This window comes from Euleptes europaea, chromosome 12 (assembly GCF_029931775.1).
Source record: "Euleptes europaea isolate rEulEur1 chromosome 12, rEulEur1.hap1, whole genome shotgun sequence".
In the NCBI taxonomy this organism is placed as follows: Eukaryota; Metazoa; Chordata; class Lepidosauria; order Squamata; family Sphaerodactylidae; genus Euleptes; species Euleptes europaea.
The window spans coordinates 44426413-44451717 of NC_079323.1; the positions used below are offsets into that span (position 1 = coordinate 44426413).

At 40.2% G+C, this 25305-nt stretch overlaps 1 protein-coding gene across 3 annotated transcripts in view; it reads right to left on the reverse strand.

Moving 5' to 3' along the window:
* Positions 1–19265: 19265 nt before the first annotated feature.
* Positions 19266–25305, reverse strand: part of CADM2 (cell adhesion molecule 2) — a 537284-nt gene continuing 531244 nt past the window's right edge. For all 3 annotated transcript variants that reach the window (XM_056858351.1, XM_056858350.1, XM_056858352.1), the window contains 2 exons: positions 21975–22100; positions 19266–19729 (listed from right to left, as the gene is read on the reverse strand). In XM_056858351.1, coding sequence (XP_056714329.1) covers positions 19611–19729; positions 21975–22100 — 245 coding nt within the window. In that variant the 3' untranslated portion in view covers positions 19266–19610. The remainder of the gene's footprint in view (positions 19730–21974; positions 22101–25305) is intronic.

A 25305-nucleotide genomic window follows, 5' to 3' on the forward strand; every position in this document is an offset into this window, starting at 1 on the left:
TTTGCATTTGCAATCTTTTGAACTATCAATACAACCCAAGCGTCACTGTGAAAGACTAAGGGAATAATGGAAACACTGATGCAAAGCGTCCTGCATCCCAGCAGTGATCCTCTTAATAAGGATGTATTGCTATGTCTCTCTTTGATCTAATTATACTTATTTGGAGTCCACCTCAGGAAGTCAGGGGGAAGTGTGGTGTACTACATAAGACCCAAACAAGCAATCTCTAAGGTAAACTACCTAGAAGAATATAAATACCATTTCAATTAGTAGCTTATCTACAGCTACCACCACCCCGGGCCCTCAGTTATATCTTCAGGATCTTTTCTGAGAGCTTTTGGGGCAGCTTCTCAAGGGAGCTCACCAGTTTTAGGAGCTCTCATACCACATCCATTATTTTAAAGAAACATAAATCTCCACCGCCTCACAATTGCTAAGGGATATTTAGAAACGCAGGAGGTATTCATTATTCATATCTCAAACCTAAGAACTTCCATAAGGGATGTACATTTGATCGAAACTCATGTGAATCTAGTCAAAGAAGGCCTTGTACATTATTTTATTTATGTATTAAAAATTACATCCCCTCTTTCTACCCTTACAAGTTTAGTTGTTGCAACTACTCTTAACAGAAAAAGATAACATTTCAAAATAATGAGGACAGATAATAATCCTCTGTGTATTCTCTGGCAGTTTGCGGATGGTGTTTCTGTATTGTGGAGTCAGTGAAGGGGAGAGGAGGCAGAAAGACTCAGGAGATAAGTACTTGACAGAGATATCCTCCAACCAGGAGAGTTTGCCAGGTTCCATCCAAGCAAGATCATTCCAAATGGTGTTTCTTTAAAGAGCTTTCCACTGGACAGTTGTAACATTTCAGTTGTAACATTTGTGGGCTTCCTAGAAGTAGCTGGTTGGCCACTATGTGAACAGAATGCTGGACTCGATGGGCCTTTGGTTTGATCCAGCATGGCTCTTCTTATGTTCTTAGCCAGTGTCCTGTTTGCACGAGCTATTTAATGCTATAGGACCGTGTCAATTAGTAAGCAGGGCACAGGGCAAAGCTTTGTTTGTAAGCAGACACTATGAGCACTATGGAGATTTTGGAGCCATAGAGGCAGAGGCTCAGTATTTGTATCCCATATAGCACCAATGAAGAGCCAATGCAGGAGATGACATAGGCAAATGATTTGCTTGCAACTAGCTTGCAGGCTGGGGGGTGGTAATTGAGGCAGGGATAAGGCATTGTCATTTTCCCTCCCTGCAATAGGTGGCTCGCTTTATTTGCTGTCTAGAGCAAGAGAGAAAAGGCAGAAATTGAAGGTTTGCTCTCCAGCGATAGAATGTACACATAATGAAACCAGGCGAGATTTAAGATATCCGTGATTAGAAATGATCAGACAATTTCTCTCTGTGTTGGGCTCTGAGGTTTCTCAGCTGAGAATGCTACAAAATTTCTTAGCTTTGCTTGTCCATTTTGAAAGCTGCCATTCCAATCTTGTTTCTTACTCAAGCAGATCAAGCATCCAAGTCTTAATTTTTGTATCTTTTGGGCTTCTTCACACCAGATTTCTACGCCTAAAATAACCAATGTTTCAACATTGTTTTTGCATCAATTTTATTTCATTGCATAAAGGAAACAAAGAAATTGAGTACACCAGCAACCAAAATGAGGGGAACAGAGATAAGCGATGAACAGCTGCACCCGAGAGAAATGCTATCCCCAGTGCCTTTTGACCCCAGTAAAGGGTGTCAAACATGCTTGTGTTTCTATGTTCATTTGATAAATAATAGCAGTGCAGTCGTACCTAGAAACCACAGACCAGCCTTGCCTGCACATGTGTAGTTCCCACATAAAATTGCACAGGCTGTGATGATGGGCTCTAGTTTTAAATAAAACCATGGGGCGTGTGTCAGGGAAGACAAAGCCTGTTTCTAGTTTGATTTTACTCTGGTGCTTGCAGCTGTTTTCTCCTAGACAGACTCCAGTATCAGAAGTTGGTCAGGATGGGAGGGGGAGAATGCTGAAATCAATGGAGCACAGTGAATTAAAGTAGGGGAGTGTGGTGGTTTGGGGGTGACAGGAGCAGGCAATACAATATTTTTGGCTGGAAAACTCCCACATAGCCCAGGGTGACTGAAGGTGTGTATACATTTTTTTTTTAAAAAAAGGAATGAAATATGGAGAGTGGAAAGTTAGCCAGGAAATGCCAAGTGCCCATCAAGTTTCTTAACCTTTCAGAGAACCACTGCAGCTTTTAAAAAAACACAGACCTCAGCCTGTCTTAATAGCTTTCCAATCACCCAGTAACTTTCCAATTGCCTCATAAGACAATATGTGATCCATATACCACTGTGTGCCATGCCAGATCATCACACCGAACAGTCCACTTTCACCTCAAGTGACTGGAAACAGAGCAAGATCTCTACCCTGCTTAAGGAACCTGTAAACTCTGACTCAGACCTCCATTAAACAGGCCTTTCCCCATCTGCTCTTCCGAGGGTTGCCAACCTCCAGGTACTAGCTGGAGATCTCCTGCTACTACAACTGATCTCCAGCCGATAGAGATCAGTTCACCTGGAGAAAATGGCCACTTTGGCTATTGGACTCTATGGCATTGAAGTCCCTCCCCTCCTCAAACCCCGCCCTCCTCAGGCTCCACCCCAAAAACCTCCCGCCGGTGGCGAAGAGGGACCTGGCAACCCTAGCTCTTCCCCCTCCCTTCAAGTGCGCCAAGGGCCCTGATTGGTCCTTTCTGTCTATATCTCCAAACCACCAGGGAACAATGGGGATTGGCAGATACTGGAAAAGGGGACAGACTTGGCTGTGACCACCACGGGATATATGTTTAGATGTAACCAGACAACACTAGGGGTGTGCATCCCAAAATCCCGGAACTGAAAATATATACAAAAATCACTGAGTTGTTAACATGATTTCTGGAATGGTAAACACAAATCCAAGAGTCTTAGGCATTTCAAAAGAATCTGTGTTATTTTCTGTGTTGTGCACTTACCGCCATCTGTAGCAATAGGTATCTTGTTTTTCTTTGATTCTCATGCTTTCGCAGGCAACAGCATTTCTTCAACTGGATCCTTGCAAGGGTTCAGGAGCACTCCCAGCCAATCACCATTTCAGATAACCCAGAAAAGGAATTTTTAGGGCCTGCAGCTGCTTGTCTGAGCCAGATGCCATTTTCAGAGGAATGAGAGACCCCACTCACTAGGAATTCCTTAAACAGTAGTACCACTACAATGGATGCCCAGGCCCCAGTATGAAAACATGTCTCATAGCAATTGGTATGGTTGCCAACCTCCAGGTGGTGGCTGGAGATCTCCGGCTATTACAACTGATCTCCAGGCGACAAAGATCAGCCCCCCTGGAGAAAATGGCCACCTTGGCAATTGGACTCTATGGCATTGAAGTCCCTCCCCAAACCCCACCCTCCTCAGACTCCTCAGATTGCAGTGATGGGGTGGGAAGGGATAGTTTTATTGTCTATGTATGTGTGTGCATGTGTTTTGCAAAAAAAGCCTTCCTTGTTTTGTGAAAGAAGACAAGGGGCCAAAACAAGGAAGGCAAATGCAGCGTTTTCAGCTGAAAGAAGTCAGTCACTGTAAGAGATAATAAAAAAGCAGATTTTTTCCTGCCATTTTACCTCCATAGGAAATGGTGGAGTCAAAAGAGTAAATCATCCAGTCAGAGTCAGTTCGTCTCTGTTGAATTGGGAGGAGGGCAAAGTCATAGTTTGCCTAGGGTGCCAGAAACCCCTGGGCCAGCCCTAGAAGGCGTAAGCCCTGCTCAGTTTCCTTCCACTCTTTCCTTCCTTCAGCTTTTTTTTTTTTTTAAGGGAAATTGCATGCCCATCATTCAGTAATCTGTGTGGTTCCCCAGACAATCTTCACATGGATCTGGGCATGTGATTCCCCCTACTTCTCTCTCCTTATGTATTGTAGTGTCTTTTGGCTTTCTTCCATGTAGTATTCAAGAAGTGAGTACTGGCCTGGACCCAGTCTCTCCCCAGTACTACTTGCAGGCCTATGAATCCAATTCTTTGCTGAAATCTTTAGGGCAGATATTGCTTTGCATAGTTACTCGTCATGCCATTTAATTGTACAAATATGCCCTTTTACAGAAAAATTGGGGGCAAAGAAACATAAAATGATGTGGCAGTATAATGGATGGATTTGATTAAGCGGTAAGCAAAATTGAAACAGGAATTTTAGAACTGCTATGGTGGATCCACAAAATGTAGTAATGGCTGGGCTTTCTCCGCCATCAAAGCCTTCACTACTGGGGTTTAAGCAGCAGTTGAAGGCATTCTTTACCACTAGCATTTGACCTATAACAATCTTTATTTTTGCTCTTTTGTATGTGAATTATTTGCAGCTTATCATTGTTCCATTGTATTGATTTGGTTTTACTGGATGTTTAACTGTGACCTACTCTGAGCAAAGTTTCTTTGGAAAGGCAGCTATTTTTTTTAAATAAATAAAAAAGTACAATACATATGTCAAACTTAAAAAGGCAATGCCACTTCTGAGAAGTCGTTTAAAATGTTAGGGGACTCAATAACCCTATAAAGCAAGGAACTATTAGATAAAAGTGCAATGCAGCAAGTTTTTTTTATCTGCCTTAATGGTACATGATGAAATTAATAAACAAGCATTAAATATCAATGGGGAAAAGGCACTGCTAGCAAAGATGCATCTGCAGAAAAGCCTAAATGTAGATTAAAAAGCACTTTTTCCTGTGCTGTGGAAAAGCACTGTGGAAAAAAGGTCATACCTTCAAATATCTAGAGCACTGCTGCACATAAAATTGCCTCACCCCGACAACAGATGTGAACAATAGATAGCATGTTTTCACTGAATGTTACAGGTACATTTTATTTGCAAAGTGAAATCTATTCTTTTTCCTCCTTTTTGGCTTAATCTCTTGTAGTTGATAAAACTGTCAACTGCCTCTTCTTTTCTTGATATCACTTTCAATCATGCTAGTTTACATATAGACTCGAAATTCCTGGTTATGGATCAGCTGTGCCTGTGTGAATATGGAAAGAGGCATGTATACCTTATTCCATGCTAACAGTACATACTGTGATACAGAACGTTGTCTGGCATTTGTGTTCACAGAGAGGTCCTGTATATCTGGGCTGCTCCTTCCATTGAAGTGGATCAACTTTTCAGTGGTACTCCATGTACATATCAAATTTCTGGATTGGATTGCCGGATATGTATTTTGCATAGCAAAAAAAATTAGTCGTGTAAGCAAATATTGCCTGCATTTTGGCATACTTTTATGTATGTAATATTCTCAGTGATAGGGATTGGTGGGAGTTTGGCAAAGAAACATTTTTTTTTATCTAGGCTCATCCAATCTAACATCCAACCTGGAACTACAGCAGTTACCCTGGGGAAAAAAGAGAAAAGAAAGCAGCACTGTTGACTTTCCCTGGTAACATACTGTGATATCTTCCTGGACCAGGCCTCTAGTTTGGGCTCCTGTGGGTCCATTCTTTCCAGGCTAACTGGTTCCAGAAAGTGGTGGTTAAGGACTGCAGCTCTTTCCCAGAACATTTTTGTGTGGCCACACAGGGTTCTAGCTTGTCATTTATGCAATTTAGCAAGTACCTGAGATCACTTAAATCAGGGGTGTCAAACTGGCGCCTGCGGGCTGGACCCCCCCCCCCCGCACTCTCCGGGGCACAGCCAGGCTGCTACTTGCATGGCAGTAGACCTGGCCTCCCGACGGGGACTCCCCACACCCCACCCCAGAGGTCTACCCATTGGTCTCTCGTCTCACTTCCCTCTACCTAGGGTTGCCAACCTCCAGGCAGTAGCTGGAGATCTCCTGTTATTACAACTGATCTCCAGCCGATGGACATCCGTTCACCTGGAGAAAATGGCCACTTTGGCAATTGGACTCTATGGCATTGAAGTCCCTCCCCTCCCCAAACTCCATCCTCCTCAGGCTCCACCCAAAAATACTCCCACTGGTGGTGAAGAGGGAGCTGGCAACCTTACCTCTCCCTCACTGCTTGGGCTGTACAGCTGGAACAGCACTATGGAGGCACTATCGCCACACTTTATGCATATCAAGATCATTCATTTTGTACTCAGTATAATCAATGTATTGTTTGGCTCCTATTTTAATTAGGTACCATCCACCTGTTCTAGTAATAGAGTGCTTTTTTACTAATAGACCAGCATAATGATGTATCTGTTACGATGCATTATTCTTAACGGTGGGCCACACATTGTCACTGTGCTAGCAAACACGGATGAGATGTTGTAAGTGGGAGCTGTATGGTTTTATTGCAGGGTGCATATTTTATATTTTATGCCGGCCTTTGGCCGTAACAAAGATGATTTGACTATGCTAGCAGTGGATCCTATGATCCTCATACAGAATGGAACTTTCCCCATCTTTCACTATATACAATTGTACCCTCCAAGATCCTGCCCCTGGAGTTCAGGGGATGCTTAGGAATGAATGCCGGGTATGATTTGTGGGTGTCAGGCAGTAATAGAAAGAATCTGCAAAAGATCATCACCCTTCTCCAACTGCAAAAATTGTCTTTATACTGATGGAAATCCCATTACTTTAAAAAATATTTTCTGGATTATCTTCCTATATATTCATATTAATAAAATTAACCATATCACTGGTTACTACAAATGTGCAAATTTCATTAATTGTAATGTTTACATATCTTGCAAGATGAATGTTTACCTTCAGATGTCTAAGTAATACAAAATGAGATTCTGCACACGTAGAAAATAGTCTTAATTTAAATTAATGTTTTTGTTCTTGTCATATCCTAAAGGATGGGAATCTCACAGACCTGTAAGGAAGAACCGCTGGATCCTCAGGGGGGAAAAGCTACGCAATCTGTGAGTTTAGCTCATCAAACGCGGAGAAGTTTTCAACTGTGGAGTCAATAAGGTTTATTTCTTCTCACACACTTTTATTTCCTTTACCTTTTGACTTATTGTGAGTTCCCAAAATATACTCCAATTATGTATTAGCTTAATATATGATTCGTGTGTGTGTGTGTGAGTGTGTACAGTACTCTGAACAAGGGGCAATCATAAGATCCTGCTATTCCTTGTTCCCCTCCCCTTTTGCACTGTTCTTTGGATTGAAACCAGATCTATAAAAATTCTATGGAACAGTGCAAAAGGGATTCACCATTCAGGTGTTTTACCCAAAGTTTTTCTCTGGTATCCAGGCAGATTTTAAATATAGGGGATTAAAAAAAAATTACGTTGTAAAGTTATGTACTTACATTGTCCTGAGATTCAGGGATCTTAGAAAATGAGTGCCAGTGAGTTCCCTACAACACAGAATAAAAACAGAAAGAAACCTCTTCAACACTACACCTTTGTGTGTTACAAGCATTTTAAGGGGTTGTTTTTGAGCATTTTAACTCCTATGAGGTTTTCATTATTTCTGTATGTCTCTGTGCTGCAGAAGAGTGCAATTTAAAGTAAATTTTCTCCAGTGCCCATGGACACCAGAGAAACAGTGAGGTCAGTTCTCTATTCATTGTCTTCTATTTTTTAAAGATCTATAACATTTGACAGAGATTTTTGGACTGAAACCCCAGGAGTAAAGAAAACATGCATCTCAACAGGATGGAGCTGTGAGGACTAGGGTTGCCAGCTTTGGGTTGGGACATTCTGGGGATTTGGGGTTGAAGTCTGGCACAAGCAGGATTTGGGAAGGGGAGGGATCTCAGCAGGGTATAATGCTATATAGTCCACCCTCCAAAGTGGCCACTTTCTCCAAGGGAACTGATCTCTGTAGTCTGGAGATCAGTTGTAAATCCGGGTGAACTCCAGGCCCCACCTGGAGGTTGGCAACCCTCATCAGAATGCTTCCCATTACTGTGCTTCCCTTTGCTTCTGAGGAGTATAAAGCCTGCCTTGAGCCCCTGCTGTCAAAGACAGAACAGGCAGTGTAGGGTATTTATATTCTCTGTATGCACTCTCAGAGGGTACTGCAGCATTTCAGTGTTCCCAGGATGAGTGTTGATTTGAACAATGTAGAAATATAAAACAGTAGTAATGGTGGTGGTGCTAGCAGTAGTCTAGGAACCTAGAAGGTTGAGCCACAATAATTAAATATAATTTTAAAAAGAAGGCCCTTTGGGCTGAAACACATATGGTCTTGGTGGTTGCAACATAGTGCAACAAATTGCGCTGTTTTATGCGATTTCATATATGGATGTAACTTATTTTTTGAGGCTTAAGTTTCTATCTCTTTTAAAGTGCAACTGCACTTAATAATAAAGATATATTTATAATGTTATTTTAATTATTGTGGCTCAGCCTTCCAGGTTCCTAGCTGCTCCCTTCCAACTCTATGATTCTAGTCCAGTCTAGTCTAGTCTGTATATACTATTCTATTGCTCTCTTTAAGTATTTGAAGGGATGTCACTTAGAGGAGGGCAGGGAGCTGTTCCTGTTGGCAGCAGACAATAGGACTTGCAAAAATTGGTTTAAATTGTGGGCAGAAAGGTACCGGCTGGATATCGGTGTTTTTTTCTTTTTTTACAGTAAGAGTTGTTTGGCAGTGGAATCAGCTACCTAGTGAGGTGGGGAGCTCCCCCTCACTGGCAGTCTTTAAGCAGAGGCTGGACAAACACTTGTCAGAGATGCTCCAGGCTGATCCTGCATTAAGAAGGGGGTTGGACTAGATGGCCTGCATGCCCCCTTCCAACTCTATCACTCTATGAAACTGTGATTTAGCAAGATTAAAACCGAGAAGTCTAAACTTTGATGTGCGTACATGAATCACAACCTTTGTTTGCATTGATTTGCTTTCTTAACTATGTATATGGTTTACAATACAGCCTTACCATGCATTCCAATATTTAAGAAATCACCAGCTGTTACAGCAAAGAAGACTTTGTTTTTAGTCACATCAATATTGGTGCACCATATATAGTTTATAAAGATGTGCTTATAATATCAGAAATAGTAGTTCAATGTGCAACACACTGCCAACATGGTCGTTTTCAGGTAGAGATACAAATTATCCTCAGATTTGTCAATAGCAGTTCAGGTAGTTTTGACTGCCAAATCCATGAGCTATATATATTAAATGAATCAATACTTCAGTAATGTCCAACAGATAACTAAAATTGAAATTTTATTTTTTAATAATATTTAGACATTTCTCTGACAAGACTTTACTGAAAGATGAGGTGCAAATGGGAACCCTGTAGAATGTTTATAAAAATCGTACATGACATTTCTTAAGTGTTACTTAAGTACACACTGAATACTCTGTAAGTATATAGGCAAAGCAACATGCAAGTGTCATGTACCTAACATTACAATATGCATTTTGTTCACTTCAAATTAGGAAAAAATTTGTGAGGTAACTGTGCTTTCATTGTCAGTGCAGCATACTTAACTCCCCTGGGTCTGGATTGAGTGCTGAAATGTCAGAAATGTACCCTTTCAATTGCCATAAATTGTAGGTGCTGAAGTCAATCACACTGCCGTTCTAGGATACTGCAGAAGCCTTGCCATTAGCCGCTTACCTGGGGCAAGTAACAATTCCTTCTTAGTGAATAACCTACCTGGCTGCTCTGTTCTAGTGGCTCGGAAGCACAAAGACACACACTTGGCAACTGTACTTGTCAGACATTTTGTGATGTAGTACATTTTGAGAGCAATCCTACCCAGTTCTACTCACAATCCTACTCTGGTCTATTCAATGGGGCTTACTTTTGGGAAAGCGTTCTTAGGATCACACTTTTAGTGTATCTGCAAGCCTGCCTAACAATGTTCATGCGTGCAACCCTTGCATTATTTAACTGGAAACAGATTAAGCAAATCAGAAATCAAGTTTTTTTTTTAACCTTTTCATAAACTTGTTATTTATCCAAACACCACTTTCCTGTGTAGGAGGAAGAAACAATTATAGGAATCTACAGATCAACACTTTAGGTAAACTTAAAGTAGAATTTTGGATTTTAAGAGCTGTAAAGCAATACAGCGCATAGACTTCTTTTAAAAGGATGGGTGCTGCTTTGCTCTTGACCTGAGTAGGAAATGAGTATCTACTACCTGAAGGAGTGGCATGGCTCTGCTTGGCATGCAAAAGATCCCAGGATGAATACCTGGCATATCCAGTTAAAAGAATCCAGTAGTTGGTTGATGTGCCCTTGAGAGCCAGTGCCAGTCTGATTGGACTTTGAATTTGCTAGACTAGGCTCTGATTCTAGATGTCTACAAGGCCTGTCTCAATATGTGCTTGCTTTTATATATAGATTGTCATGTTTGTTTGCTTATTTGTTTTTGTAGTTTGAAACGTTTTTTTGTCTGGTTATGGCCTTTCTGGGGGAGGGGCCTCCCTAAAAGGGCTTACATAAATAATATATATGGAAGTATGGATCTACATGATGTCCAGAAAACATAACTGTAAATCATCCCTACATATTATTGCGAAAATCTTGCATACTGGAGGGTAATATACTATTATTTTTTAGGTTGGAAAGCCAGTATTACACTGGGGGAATCTATAATTATGTTTTATGATCAGCAATGCATTATGTTGTCAACAAATAATACTCAAAGTCTTTTCAGTTTGAAAAACTGAGCTGTAAAGTTCACGAACACTACATTGGTAATTAGCAATATATGTGCTGATTTTTTTTTAAAAGAGTAGATCATACACAAGAAAGATTTGTCTTTGCCCTGAGTCCATATCAAGGGGCTTCTAGAATGGCCCTCTGTCAGTCTAGTTTGGACTAAGGAAGTAGAGAACTTTGCTGCAAATGAGTCTGACAGGTGGAGTTACCATGATTGATGGGGACTGACTGTGATGAGCTGATCTCGAGATCATTTTCCTTGTGCAATAAACATCATGTGAATGAGTGGCCTTTTTTTTGCCCCCGCCCCCCACCAATGTCATGATGCACAGCAGAGGGTAGAGAAGGACATAGCAGAAACGGAGCCTCAGCAGGAGAAGAACTTCACAAAGTGGTGTAAATGGTCTGATTCGGTATAAGGCAGCTTCGTGTGAAATTTACTGGGGTGGGGTGGAGCTTTGACCTCCAGAAACAGAGATGCTAAATGAGAAGAAAAAGCTTGGTCTGAAAAGTAGCCATGGGGAAAACACAACTCCCAGGCTCCTTTGCTAAACCACCCATGTATCAGTGCTGGTGGTTGTGCTAGATGCGCAGCCACCCAGCTAATTCAGACAAATTGCTCAGCAATCGCATGTCCTGATCAATCAATCAGTTGGGAGGGGGAATCCTGACCGGTGAAATATGGTGCAAACTGAACCTTCAGGAGTTGGTGCATCCCTAATTTAGACCTGAAATTTTTACTGGAAACCTATCATTAGGCTTTGTAATAAGACAAAAGATAAAAAGAAAAGGTCTCTATCATTTAAGACTGGAGCCTTAAATATACATTATGAGGTTCTCTTTTTTCTATACAGCCTCTGAATATGTGGTGGGGAGAACTGTCTAAGAAAATCTTCTTGACATGTGGATCAGCACATGGTAGTTTGGGATATTAGGGTAGATTCTCATTTTTTTATAACCTCTCTTAACAGTTTCATGTTGGGTAATGGAGCTGACCTCTTGTTGGTCATAAAGGGACCCAAAAAATCACGCCAGTGTATAGAATAATGGTGAAATTTATCTCTGTAATTTCAGCAGTGCACATGAACTAGGGCAGGTGCTTTAATTGTAGATGATTATAAAAACTTAGGGTAGACACAGTTTCCTTCTGTGCATCATGTCATCACCACATATTACGTAAGTCTAGCTATATCTATATCAATCTTTGATGGCATATGAGAAGCCTGCTTCTTTCCAAGGATTTTCCAGTTTGTCTGCCCACACTTTCAGATATCCATAGAAGTCTGCAGAAGACACCTCAGGTATCTTTTTTTTTTAAACAAGTTATCTGAGCATAGAAGTTTTACTGTCTTTCTAAAAAAAGCAGTGGTTTAGCTGATACACATTGTAGCATGGGTCTTGTTAACTAGCTGTGGGTGGGACTGTGCATTCTGCTGTACCTTGAAACAGAGTTTCCATTGATGCACATGCAGTTTATGTTCCTTCTCTTTACCTAGCTTGTGAAGGAGTGCTCATATTCAGCCTCCAATTATTATTTGTTTCTAATGAAAAATAAAGTGGATAGAATTGGATTGTCTGCGCTGTCAGAATTTGAACCAGATGAATAACTATGACATTTCTAATATGTGATAAAATCCACATTAATTTGTAATAAGTGCTTGATAAAGGTACACTGAATACTGTCATGAAAACAGTGGAGCATGTGTATGTAGGTGAATGTGTACAGGATTGCAGCTTGCATATGTTTCCATGTGGAGTCAGTGTTTGAAAGCTGAGATGGAAGGTTGTTTAGGTAGCGTCTCAAAAACGAATCCAGCAGAGGTAATCTCCAAGGACATAATTCCACTCATTTTAATTCATTGAAGTTAAAGTACCCAGCATGCTTAATAGTCTAGAGCAGCGGTTCCCAAACTGGAGCACTTGGTGCTCCGCAAAACATTTCCTAGTGCTCCGTGAAGAGATTGGAAAGAAAAATACTACTGTCATTCGGTTTAGTATGTAAGTGCTAGGTGAAAATTCACGGTCCATGACGAATTTATCTCCTGCAAAGTGCTCCATGACTCAAAAGGTTTGGGAACCGCTGGTCTAGAGGATCATGGCTTATGTGCTCTAATGCCACTGTAGGATGCATCGCTTCCATGAACCTTCTTTAGTTAGTGGGCACAGCTGAGTATACTAGAGAAAGGGATGCTTATCTTTAAATGTATCAGTGCCTGAGTGGTACTTTGGCTATTTCTAACTAGCTCAGCAGGTCCTGTTTGAAGGCAGGAGGTACACTGACGTACAAAATCTATCAAATCACATAAAATATTGGATTATTATATTTTGGAAATACTTTTCCTTATTTATTTGATCATCTACTACTCCCCCAAGAGGTACTGGTTAACTGGAGAACAGGCCAACCCTTCCAATGTTAACACTAAAGTAGCATGCTTTATTCTATTGTGAATCTACAATGCTGTTATCTGAATACTTCCTCTGTATAAGAGTACAAGGCGTTTAATACAAATACATGATCAAAATATTAAAATATTTGATGTGTATTATTAAATACTCATTTTAAAAAAGTGTGTGTGGTATTTTGCGTCATGGACATAGCTGTGCATGCTAGAGGAGTTGGCACAGGAAATGGCAGAGCCCTCTTTCCATCTTCAAAGCATACTTGTGGCCAAGGGGGCAGGGATAGACTGGGGGTGGAAAATGTTCCCTGTAAAGGCCCCCCCCTCAATAAAGGACTCAATAAAGGAAGCCACAGCCTTCAATTTGCAAGATCTGAGCAAGGATGTCAAAGATAGGACATTTTGGAGGACTTTCATTCATAGGGTAGCCATGAGTCGGAAGCGACTTGATGGCACTTAACACACACACACAAAGGACCCCCCTATTGCCCCAGCCCTGCCCTGGCCAGCCCTGCCAAACCATAGGAGGAAGGGAGGGAGGGGGCAGCTTGCCTGCCCAGTGGGCAGGGCATGGCCTCTTCATCTGCCCATGAGGCTTGGATGGGTGGGTAGGGGGCCCCTTGCCAATGTGTGGAGAATGGCATCTGGGAAAGTCCCAATGGCCATAATGGCCAGTCTGCTCCTGCCAGTGGGGCTGAACAACATTAGTTTTAGCAGAAAGTCTATGTAAACTTCCTATTTAGTTATTCTGCCATCTCTCTTCCCTCCACCAGGGCTCCAACAAATTAGTCATGTATGAAGAGCCTGAAGCAAAGTCCTTTGCACTCACAAATTAACAGTACAATCCTAAAAACATTTCACCACTCTAAACCTATTGACTTCAGTGGGTCAGATGGACGCAAATCTCTTTAGGGTTGCACTGTAAACCCCACATTCAGATCACAGTTTCTTAAAAAGAGTGCACAACTAAAGATGCACTGCACAGGTGCATGCAAAGGTTGACAGGACCAGAGGATTAAATTCAAGCAACTTAGTACATGGAAAAATAAAACCAAACTAAACAGGATTACTAGCCAGAGAACAAACCTCTTCCAAACAAGTCCCCGTTTATGATGGGAACTAGTTAAAATTGGGCAACTGAAGGTGGGTTAAATGCCTTGGAAAATAACAACAGTGCTTCAGACAGAAAAAGAAAGCTACAGCATGAGAGGCTCCAATGCTCTGCAGTGTTCAATTTAACAATATTTCTTGTGTCTGTGATTGTTCTGTGTTATCTTGCTACTTTCAATGCATTGCTTTTGGACGAGCATGATGGAAAAAATGACAAGATGAAAAGGATCAATGATATAAAATGTCATGTTTGGAAAAAAGTTAACTTTATCATTAAAGGCATCCTCTCTGGTTTGATGGAAGCATTTTGTACTCACAATGTAAGATTACCTGACATTATTGGGAAATAAATAGCAGAAATTCCAGGTGAGGTGCATCAACAAAATAGGGGTCAGGAGAATGCAGTTCTCTGTGCTTCTCTTTCCAGTTCTCTCTGCCTCTCCTTCCATCACTCAAGCTAAAAATACCAGGGCAAATGGCAACACTTTTCAAACATCTTAGCATGCAAGGCTCCCTCAAGGAAGATAAAAAGAGCAACCTTGTACTGTTAGGCTAGAAATAGATCACTGAGCAACATTCCCAGACAGTGTGCTGGCAGCAAAGCTATTAGCAGAATTGAAGTCTTTGCCCCAAAGGTGTATGGAAAGAGCCTTTAGGGACTCAAATAAGAGGAGAGACATAACCAAGTGGTGGTTGGGTCTCAAGAGAAATATGGCTTACAATAACTAAAATATTCTTCGTAAATGACAGGGGAAGTGCACATACTTCTGGATACAAGCTCTATATGTATGTTTATAGCTCACTGCTTTTTACACTAAGCACTTGTCTCCTTTATAAAATAATCAAAATGCATATTATAAATACATGGGTTTCCAATATCCATACAGAGAAAGTACAAGATACTTAGACTGTAGTTACCTATATTTTTGCATAGTTTTAGTGTGTACTTTGTGCCACTTAATCAAAAGCATTACTCAGTTATTTCTGCTAGACAGTTTGATCAGGAAACATTTGAGCACCTGGAAGAGTTTTTATTTATTCATTTTTTGGTATGTTCACTAAAAATGGTCATTTCTGAAGAATGAGAAGATAGGAGCAATCTTGGAAAGCTTTGGATAAAATCGTAGCATGGCCAGAACAGTTCATGATTTTCAGTTTATCAGCATTTACTTTTAGTCTCAACAGAGTTGTGAATTCAAGAGTTTTTATTTTCCGTTTGGTAACACTTTACAGTAAGTGGCACTAAATTACACTTGAACTGTAATGTTACATGGAAGCACATGTAACCACACTGTCACAATCAAAATACCTAATGCACGCATGCGTACATGGTAACTTCAGTGCTTTTACAATCATCAATTATATAAGCTCCCATCCTTTCTTCTCACACTGAGGGATTTATATAGATCGGTAGATATCCTTGTCGTGAATACCATATTCAAAAAGTCCGCTTCAATGGTTTGTTTCAAAATCAGCTTTTTCTCCTTTGTTCTTTCTAGCAAGAATCCCAGTGCAAGATGAACTGCTGTTCATAAATGTTAAAAAAATGTCCCAGGTTCATTATATATTAGTTTTCCTTACCTGCTTCTTGGATTTGTTAATGACATTTATGAATGACACAACGGTGCATCTATTTATTCTGAGATGCCACACTCTACTATTTTATAAATAAAAATATTGAAGTCTCAAAGGAAGATAATTGAGATTAAATATTAAATCGGTAACAGCTTGATACTTTGTATTGTTTTACTTTTAAAAAATGATATATAATAAATGGCCCTAAACATATTCCCCTTGAGAACTATCCTTTTCTACAATTCCCTTGGTCACTGTCATGAGGCCATCAACATAACATGGGCTCTCTACTTGCCATAGACTGTAATTTAAGTTGCTCATTTCTGCAGGTTGGTGCCTTGCTCCAAGTGTATTCATCTAAACCCAGGGTTCTCAAACTGGAATTGTGTGCTCATTGTAGAATCTAAGAGGGGGGGGGGACTCATCAAACTATATCAATTATGCAAAACCTTGAAAGTGTGTGTGTGTGCGCGCACGCGCGTGTGTGTTATAGCCTAACTCAGATAATGCTGCATTTTCACACCAGTAGAAAGGTAAGCCTCCATTCCCTGAATAAGTAACTGTTTGTGGTATGTTGCAAGCCAGAGGTTAGGAAAGAAGGAAAGACTACACCTCTCAGCCATAATGAAAACTAGGTACCTCCCAGCCTGAACTAAAACCATCCTGAAGGCAGAGATGGGATCTATTGCCCTTTTTTTAGTTGACCTCTCCCCTGCTCTTCCCAGTCTCCAAAGGTCAAAAAGGCACTGAATCAGGGAACAGGAGTAACCGAGATCTGCTCAGGTACTAGCACACGATCTACATGGATTCAGGGACACTGGTGCAAAGAATTTTCATGGCATTGTTGCCAACATTACGGATTCATGGAGAAAAACTTGTAGGTTGGACCAATGAACCCCATTCTTTATTAATGAAATAATTAAAGTATCAGTAGTGCAAATAGTCTGGTATAATAATAACTAGCACTTCTGCTAAAACTGCAGATGGTGTGCAGAAAAAAAAACAGACTGAAAAAGCCTCGAATGTCCATGAGATATATCAAACCTGGAGTTTCTTTATAAGAGAGAGAAGCTATTATCCCACTAAGAAAAGTTTGAGGGCCTCATATTTAACTGAGTGCAGAAGACAGGAAGTGATAGCAGGCCAGAAATATCTTAACATTGCATGTTCTTTTCCCATACCGTCGCCCTTTGGGCCTGTTGTAAATTACATCCCAAGGTACAAGGCAGGAAAACTTCAAAACAAAAATATGACTGCAACTGAGCGGAGAAGAAAAAAAGTTAACAGACTAATTCCTATCTACTTTTTACAAATTCCAATGATTTCCTTTTCCTACACTGACAATATGCTTTGGAACAGCTTACATCTAAAGATGCCCAAATTTCTGAAAATCTCACATTGCACAGTGACAAGCAGGTGGATAACATAAGCAGCAGTTCTATATAATCTAAGCAGAATGGACTTTAGAAAGAATGTATGATGACGTAAATATTAACACAGCACTATTGGACACTGGAGTTTCAGTAAACAGAATCTTACTGCAGCAAGGCACTTAAGCACCATTAAGTGCTTTGCTGGCCTGGACATTAATTCCACAAATCAGCTTTTGAAATAGTATTTACAGCTCACTGCTGTGACAAATACTTTTCTTTCCTAGTAGTAAACTTCATTCCTTTTGTCAGTTCTTAAAAAAAGTATTCTTTGAAAGACATGATTATGTTGTAAACCTATACTACCCTCAATGTGCCTAGTAGCCCCTACCTGATTCTCTCAAACTACCGTAACTAGATTAGCATATTATTGCATTTCCCCCCCACAGACGGAGTGAACTGTAAAAACAAGCATGCAATCACATCAATGCAGACGTATTTCTTTAAAATGTCATACTGTATATGATTTATTATGTTAACACTCAACCACATCATATTATTTATGTTCTGTATACTTTGAAAAAGTGCTGCTTGATTGATGGTCTCTCAATTTTTTTTTCTTGTAGAAATTAACAGGGTAAATGTTTCACCCACCCCAACAAAAAAACCATTTAAAAACTCTACTATTGTCTTTAAAAGGTGATATCTTCTGATAAATAATCCGACACAGCACCTTTGATTTCCATTTACTGCGACACATGATGTCATAATCAAATGCTACCCTCCCTCCACCCCTCCCCCACGCAAAAAATAAATCCCTGGAGATAATCCTTTACAATAGGCCATTATGCTTTTAGACTTCACCAGTAATAGCATCCATATAGAAATATTCCTTTTTCTAAGGTGCAGCACTTAGGAGATGAATTTAATCTTCTGACATGGGACCAGCAAGGAAGAACTCATCTGGTGATGTTTTGATTTTTTGGGAAGAGGAATCAAGCCAATCACCTTATATTAGGGTATGTTTAAATCCTGAGGGGTGTTTTTTTTAAAAAAGATGTAATTTTTGCCCCACATTTGGAGAATGATCTCAAAGAGGTCTTTACTGTGGAGCTAAAAGCATGGCAGAAATTCTCTATCGTTCACCGTGACATAAGTTTGTACCTCACAAAATGCATAGACAGGAATTTAATATAAAGAATTAGTCCATTTACCATATACACAAAACATAGAGCTTTTGTTGTAACACTTTCGTTGTTTGTGTTTTGGCAAATCCAACATAGATAAGCAGCTCTGGGACTGCCAAATTATAAACTGAATATTTTAGCAACTTAATCATTAATCATTAATGTGGTTGTAATTTAAAACCTGAGGCTGTGCACTGGTTGTTAGCTTAAAACTACCTTTCCATATAACATTGTGCTTCCATTGTATAACAAAGAAAAATTAACTGGAACTAGAAAAAGTTTGCTGCTGAACAGTGCTAGGACATACAGACAAAAAGTACTAATACATGTTATCTACTCAGAATATTAAGTCATATCTAAAGGGATATAATGGACATTAGAAAATGCGTACTTGTGACTGACTTATCTACAGCCCCAAAAGTTAAATATGTATCAAATAATGTTTAATTGGTTTTATTATATGCACTATATACAGATACTAAAATGCCTTGCCGTTGTGCCCCATGAACACGTCCAATTTGAGTAGGCAGGTGAGCCCATGTGAAGCAAATAAATTAAAATGAAAACAGAAATGACAGAAATAGATATGGAAGTCTTTATAAGCCTAAAAGCCTTAAAAGAGCTGGACAAATGTTTTCGAAATGGAACAATGCAAGCCAGCTCTTTGGATTCTATACAGACAAGACTGCATGGTGTGGTTACCACCCCGGTGGAGCTTTAGTACTGATGTGCCATTAAAAGAAAAGGTCTGTTCACACCCCCTTCACTATCGTTTCCAAACAAGCACACAAGAAACTATGCTAGAGTGCTCTGGGTTGATGTTTTCTAGGGCATAATGTTTCAAAACTAGGCTGATTCTGAATTATAGACATATATAAAACATTCTTTGTAAACTCTAATCTTCCTTGTAATGGTTTATGTAAGTACATTTATGTCCTCACCTAAACACATTTTGCTATGACAATGATTGGTGAAGTACTGGTAAGGACCTTGAGGAAAGACAATGGGGAAAAAAGAAAATCCATATACCATTCCCCCCCCCAAAAAAAAATGTAGAAAAAACTCAACAACATTAACTGAGATGATTAAAATTGTTAAGGCTGTATATTCAAGCACTGTATGTTAAGAGAGTAATGGATATGACATTTAGGCCATAAGAAATGTCCTGCATTATGAATGGTACCGTAATTAAAGCAAAAATGCTGTCCACAGCTAATTGTTGGCATAAACTGGCTACTGAAAGATGTTGTTTACATTAATAAAGGTAGCAAAAGGATGGGAGAAAAGAATTCTGAAAGATGAGAGCCAGTTTTCTCCAGCAGTCAGCCTGGTGAGTAATACTTAGAGAATCTAAGTCTGCATCTATATGAAATATTCCTTCTTCTCTTCTGCATTGACTTGGCTGCCTTCTGCATTGATAATGGCTGTATCTGCATCAGGTGCGTCTTCTGCTCCTTTAGCTTCATTCGTTAAATATGTTCCTGTGGGAAACAAAACAAAAAAATGTTAGTGCTTTGATACCATGGAGGACTTTTTTCAAACGTGGCTCTATTACAGTGGACTAATTGGTCCTAGTGAGGTGTAGCGTAAATGTCACACAATACTGTAGGATGAACAGTATGCCTGATCCTCCAATTTTGGAGAGCAGTAATTGTGATCCATAGCCCTTGTAAGGTTACAAATGCAAGCCAACGGCATAGAAAGGCCACACTGCCAAGAATGCATTAACAATAAATATTTGGGGAAATGTCTCCTGCTTTCTAACAAAGTCAGAAATGTTGCCAGTCTCTCAAATTCAACCAAGTAATATACCCTGTAATTTCAAAGCTCACATTTTAAGTCCCATTCATTTCAATGCAAGAATGCTAAACGCATGTAACTTTTCCCTGTTGAGAGACTTAAAGGTGCTTAACATTGGGTTGAATCATGCCTTACAATAGCTACATTAGGTTAATCCACTGCTGTCATTGAAACATGTTATACTTGAATAATGTTACACTTGAAACACAACCCTTAAATATGTGTGCCAACATATCTACCTGCAGTGCCTCTGCAACCTCCCGATTTTGTTCTGTTAGCCTGGCACGGCAGTAGGCCCTTTCTATTTGCTAGCTGCTAGGGCAGTAAATCTTGGATTCGTGCAGCAAATCATTCATAGCCAGTGATGTCTGAAACAGCCAATTTTCACTTAGCGCAAAGTGTTGCTTATTTTGAAGCTTAGGACATGTGTGTTGTCCTGTCTAATAAGAGTGGAACACAGATATTATATTCTCCACTAGATGTATAAAATTACTTGTTCCTTTTTGTATACAAGCTTACTCATTTGATTAAACAAATCATTCTTTATTAGCTTGTATGAACGAGCTGAACAAGCATCCTTGGAAACCTAGGTCAAATGTTTGTTCTGGAGCAGATGAAAGTGAGTAGCTACTCATTCTAAAGAAACAGACATCTTTACAACAATAGCTATCTGAGTAACCATTACTGGGGTTGTGTGGTGTTCTTGAATACACAGTAATTAAAATATATTAGTTTTTTGCCAACTAAGGTTTAAAAACAACATAGTGATAGGGATGAGCAGACTTCCCCCATTTCATTGTCCCACAATTTCCCTACGTACCATATTTTATACGTCTCAAATTCCAGTTTACCTACACATAACTGTGAAATTAATTCCAGAATTGGAAGAGGCACAATCTGACTCACTGCTTATTTGCATTTCCCCCTTATCTACATTCCCAATGCACAAGAGCACACTGTTAAAACGCTGTAAGCTTCATCAAGGTTATTTTTGTGTGATGTTTTATTGACACATATAAGTACACGGGAACAGAAATAAACACCACACATTTTTTTAATGTAATTACACATATGGTGCAGAACTTTTTTTCCAGATTTTTAGTAATGGATATGTGGGCACTGGCAATATAAAAAGAGAAAGGACACAAAATTACTGATGGAACTAAGTGCCACTGCAAAATGTGCATGCGTAGGGAACTGAACAACATTTCAGGGGGGAAACACAGAACAATGGAGACTTTCTAATGCAAGAGCTCATTTTCTGAAACAAGAATTAGAACTCCAAAATTCAGGGGGTAAATAGGATGGAAGGAACTTTGCAAGCATTCCTATTTGGCGATAAAACTTTTAATACATGATTTTGAGCTTGGCTTTGGCTGGGAAAGGGCGGGGTCTAAATCAAATCAAATCGAATAGTCTGGACTTAACCCCCACCCCCAATCCGTATGTGCATTAGTACTGGCAAGTTTTTTTAAACCCAGAACTTGAACAAACCTTTAGGATTTAATCCTCAATATCTTTTCTGTTGTGACTTTCAATCAACAGGTTATGTCTATTTGTCCCCTTCTCATCTGCCTGTATACAAACTCACAAAGCATGTTGAAGTAACAAACCTCCTAAACTAAGAAGCTATCTAGGTCTGCTTCATGGCACTGCAAAGTCACCTAACTGTCTTTTCACTTGTCTGATTCCCTGAGTCACTGACTCCTTGCATGACCTTGGGCAAATTGCTAGACATTATTTTGCCACAGTTAATCCAACTGTAAAATTGGGTAAAATCCAAGACCTTGCTAAAAACCCGAGGCTGCATCATCTGAGCTGAGTTTTCCTGGGATGAAGGAAACGGAAAAAGTGCGGCAGGCAAAAGCTAATCACTAGGAAGTATTGCTGCAAAAGGTGACTGCACTTCGATTAAATCTAGCCTACCTTTATGTCTTGCCAGATATCGACCAAGCAGAAATATAGAACATAGCGTGACGAAGACAACTACAGCCACTATCCCTCCTATAACAGCATGGTCTGGTCCAGCCTGTCCAGCCAAAGCATTCGGGTCTGGGGGGAAATAAAAGACAGGATATGTTACTTTGGAAAGCTGTGAATTGACATAAAAATCCAACTGACTAAGTTGCAAAACAATTGGTTGGTTGGGGGGAATTAAGCATTTAAAAACAAGTTGTTATTCCCTCACTCGATTTCCCCGTCTTATCAGCAATACAACATTGCTTATATTCCTGAACTGTCAAAGCCCTGAGGACATCGCAGTATTAAGAGAAAAAAAAATCTTGCTAGCACAAGCTGTTAAATGGGAAAGGGTTTCTGGTTTTGTCCTCATCACTTTACAACCGGAAATCTGGGCATAGCTATTTATAGAAGCAAAAACAAGGGATTGAGAACTGGGGATCAGATAGAATCAGAGGAGTAGTGTCTGCATAATACATAATTTATAGAGCTGAATCTCAGTGGGGATCCCTTATATATTCTCCTCCTGTCATTCCTATCATTTTGCACTGGGGGGGGGGAAATAAAAAGAGAACCAGAGATAAAGTGCAGCTGAGCCAAGTTCCTCCGCAGATGGCTGAGTCTGCATGAATTTGGTCAGATAAATGTAAATGTACCCTTAAAGAACATCATTCATTCTCAAGTGTTACATTTGTGAATTCAAAGCAGTTATCTGATTAATACTGAAGTGAGTAAATTCAGATTTTTTTTGTTCTAATAATCTAGGAGGCTTTGTTTTAGGTTCTGTGTTCAGAGCGTTAAGAATTCCACTGGATTTAAGCTTGTCACATTGACCATTTTTCTTTTAGGGACCTCGTGCTCTGCAAAAGTCTCAAAAAAGGCAGTCACTGAAAATGAAGCCAGTTAGGGGTCAGTAATTCCTCATACTTTCTGATCAATGAAGTGGTGACCTTCAGGTATCAATTCATCAAAATAAATGAGGGGAAGTTTTTTTTTTTTAAAATCACATTAGTTCTATAAAATCATGCCAGAATTTATCTTTTTATATGGCAGTGTCGAAGCTAGAAAAATAACAGCAATTCTGCCAAGATTAAATATACCAGCTGGCCTGCATACATCGATCCTTGGCTATTTCCTCGGGAGTTATATGCTGCAGTTAGTTTGGAGATCACTATCTGAGTTGTATACCAGAGATATGCAAGTTATATCCAAGATGGTAACTGACTTGTGAAAATATTGAACACCATTCCAGACTGAAAGGGGGAACATTAACCTCTTCCACTTATATTTACTTTACTTTATTTTAGACTTATACCCCTCCCCTCCCCTGGATTACAGGATCCGGGGATGGCTTACAACAGTTCAATTGAGCAATCATTCAACAACAATAAAACATACAAAATCTTAAAAATACAAGGGAGCAAAATAATATCCTAACAGACAACAAAATAAAACATCATCCATTGGCACCAGGCAACCTACATCCTAGACTATCAAAATCAGGTGGCACTGCTGATAAGGTGGGAAAGTGGCCTTGACCATCATCAACATAATGCCTGGCTGAACAATTCCATATTACAGGCTCTACAGAATTTAGGAAGATCCTGCATGGCCTGGATGTCATCTGGCAGAGAGTTCCATCTGGTAGGAGCCACTAACAAAAAAGCTCTTGCCCTCGGTGAGGACAGTAGAGCCCTTGTGTGCCAGACCCCACCAGTAGACCATAGGAAGAAGAATGAACCATTGTTGGGGTAATATATAGGGAGAGGCAATCTTGAAGGTATGAAGGTCCCAGACCATTTACAGCTTTAAAGGTAAGAACTAGCACCTTCAACTTGACTTGGAACCCAACAGGGTAGCTGGTGTTGAACAGTAGCAAGTGGCCAGGCCTAGTTGAGTCATGCAAATTGGGTGGTATCAAGTCACCAAGAGGTTGATGCCAGGCCTAGGGTGGTACCTAGAGCTCTCCCAGAATTACAACTGAACTCTAGATGATGCAGATCTGGCTCCCTGGAGAGAATGACTGCTCTGGAGGGTGGACTCTATGGCAATGTATCCAGCTTGGGCCTCTCCCCTCCTCAAACCCTGCCCTCCTCAGACTTCACCACAAAATCTTCAGGAATTTACCAACCAAGGGCCCTCCAGAGCAGAATCACAGAGTTGGAAGGGACCACCAGGGTCATCTAGTCCAAACCCCTGCACAATTCAGGAAATTCACAACTACCTCCCCCCACACACATCCAGTGACCCCTATTCCATGTCCAGAAGATGCCCCCCCCAAAAAAAAAACCCTCCAGGATCCCTGGCCAATCTGGCCAAAGTGCTTCCTGACCCCAAAATGGCAATCAGCATTTCCTGGCCATGTAAGAAAGGGCAACGAGAAACACTGACACAACCCTTCCTGCCCTCCCTCTCATGATCTGCTTTAGTTCTCAGAATCAGCATTGCTGAGAGATGGCCATCTAGCCTGCGCTTAAAAACCTCCAAAGAGGAGACTCCACTACCTCAGTAGGAAGTGTGTTTCACTGATGAAACCGCTCTAACTGGAGATGGTCACAAGGTTATTAAAAGGTAAATGGAATTAATTATTTGTCTATCTCGACCTTTATTCTACAAATACGGGCTTGCAACAGTAAAAAGCAACAGTAAAAAGCATTAAAATTTGCAACAGTAAAAAGCATTACAATATTATGAGAAGTGAAAAACGAATAGCTAGTAACTATTTTCTCTCAACTGAAAAATGGATGAATCTATTTTATTAAGTTATAAGGCTGCACTCTGAACCAGGATCTTGCATACCACTGCTTAGGATAAATATCAGGCCGGTCAAGGGATTGTCTACTGTGTGGTTACTACTTTTCCACAGGTTGCCAACTCTGGCATAGGAATTGCTGGAGATTTGGGGTGGTGCCTGTGGAGGGAATAATCTGGATTTCACCTCTAATCTATGGAATACCATACAGTTTGCCCTCTGAAGCTGTCGTTTCCTGTGAGGGAACTGATCTCTGTAATCTGGAGATCAGTTACAACTCCAGGCCCCATCTAGAAGTTGGCAACCCTAGTACAGATGTCAGTTCTGAGGGAATTGCCCAATGTTATCGAAAGACCAATGAATACAAACAGGTTTTTTTTGCTCAAAGTCAAGACTAGGTTTATTTTATCAGGCTAAAGACCTGGTAAATCTAAGTGAAATGGGTCTGGTCAGAATGTGTGGAGAGGGGTTCAAGACATGTGCTAGAACCATCTGAAAGATCATTTTGATGCAAGTAAAACCCTAAGGAAGTTCATTCTTTTTTAT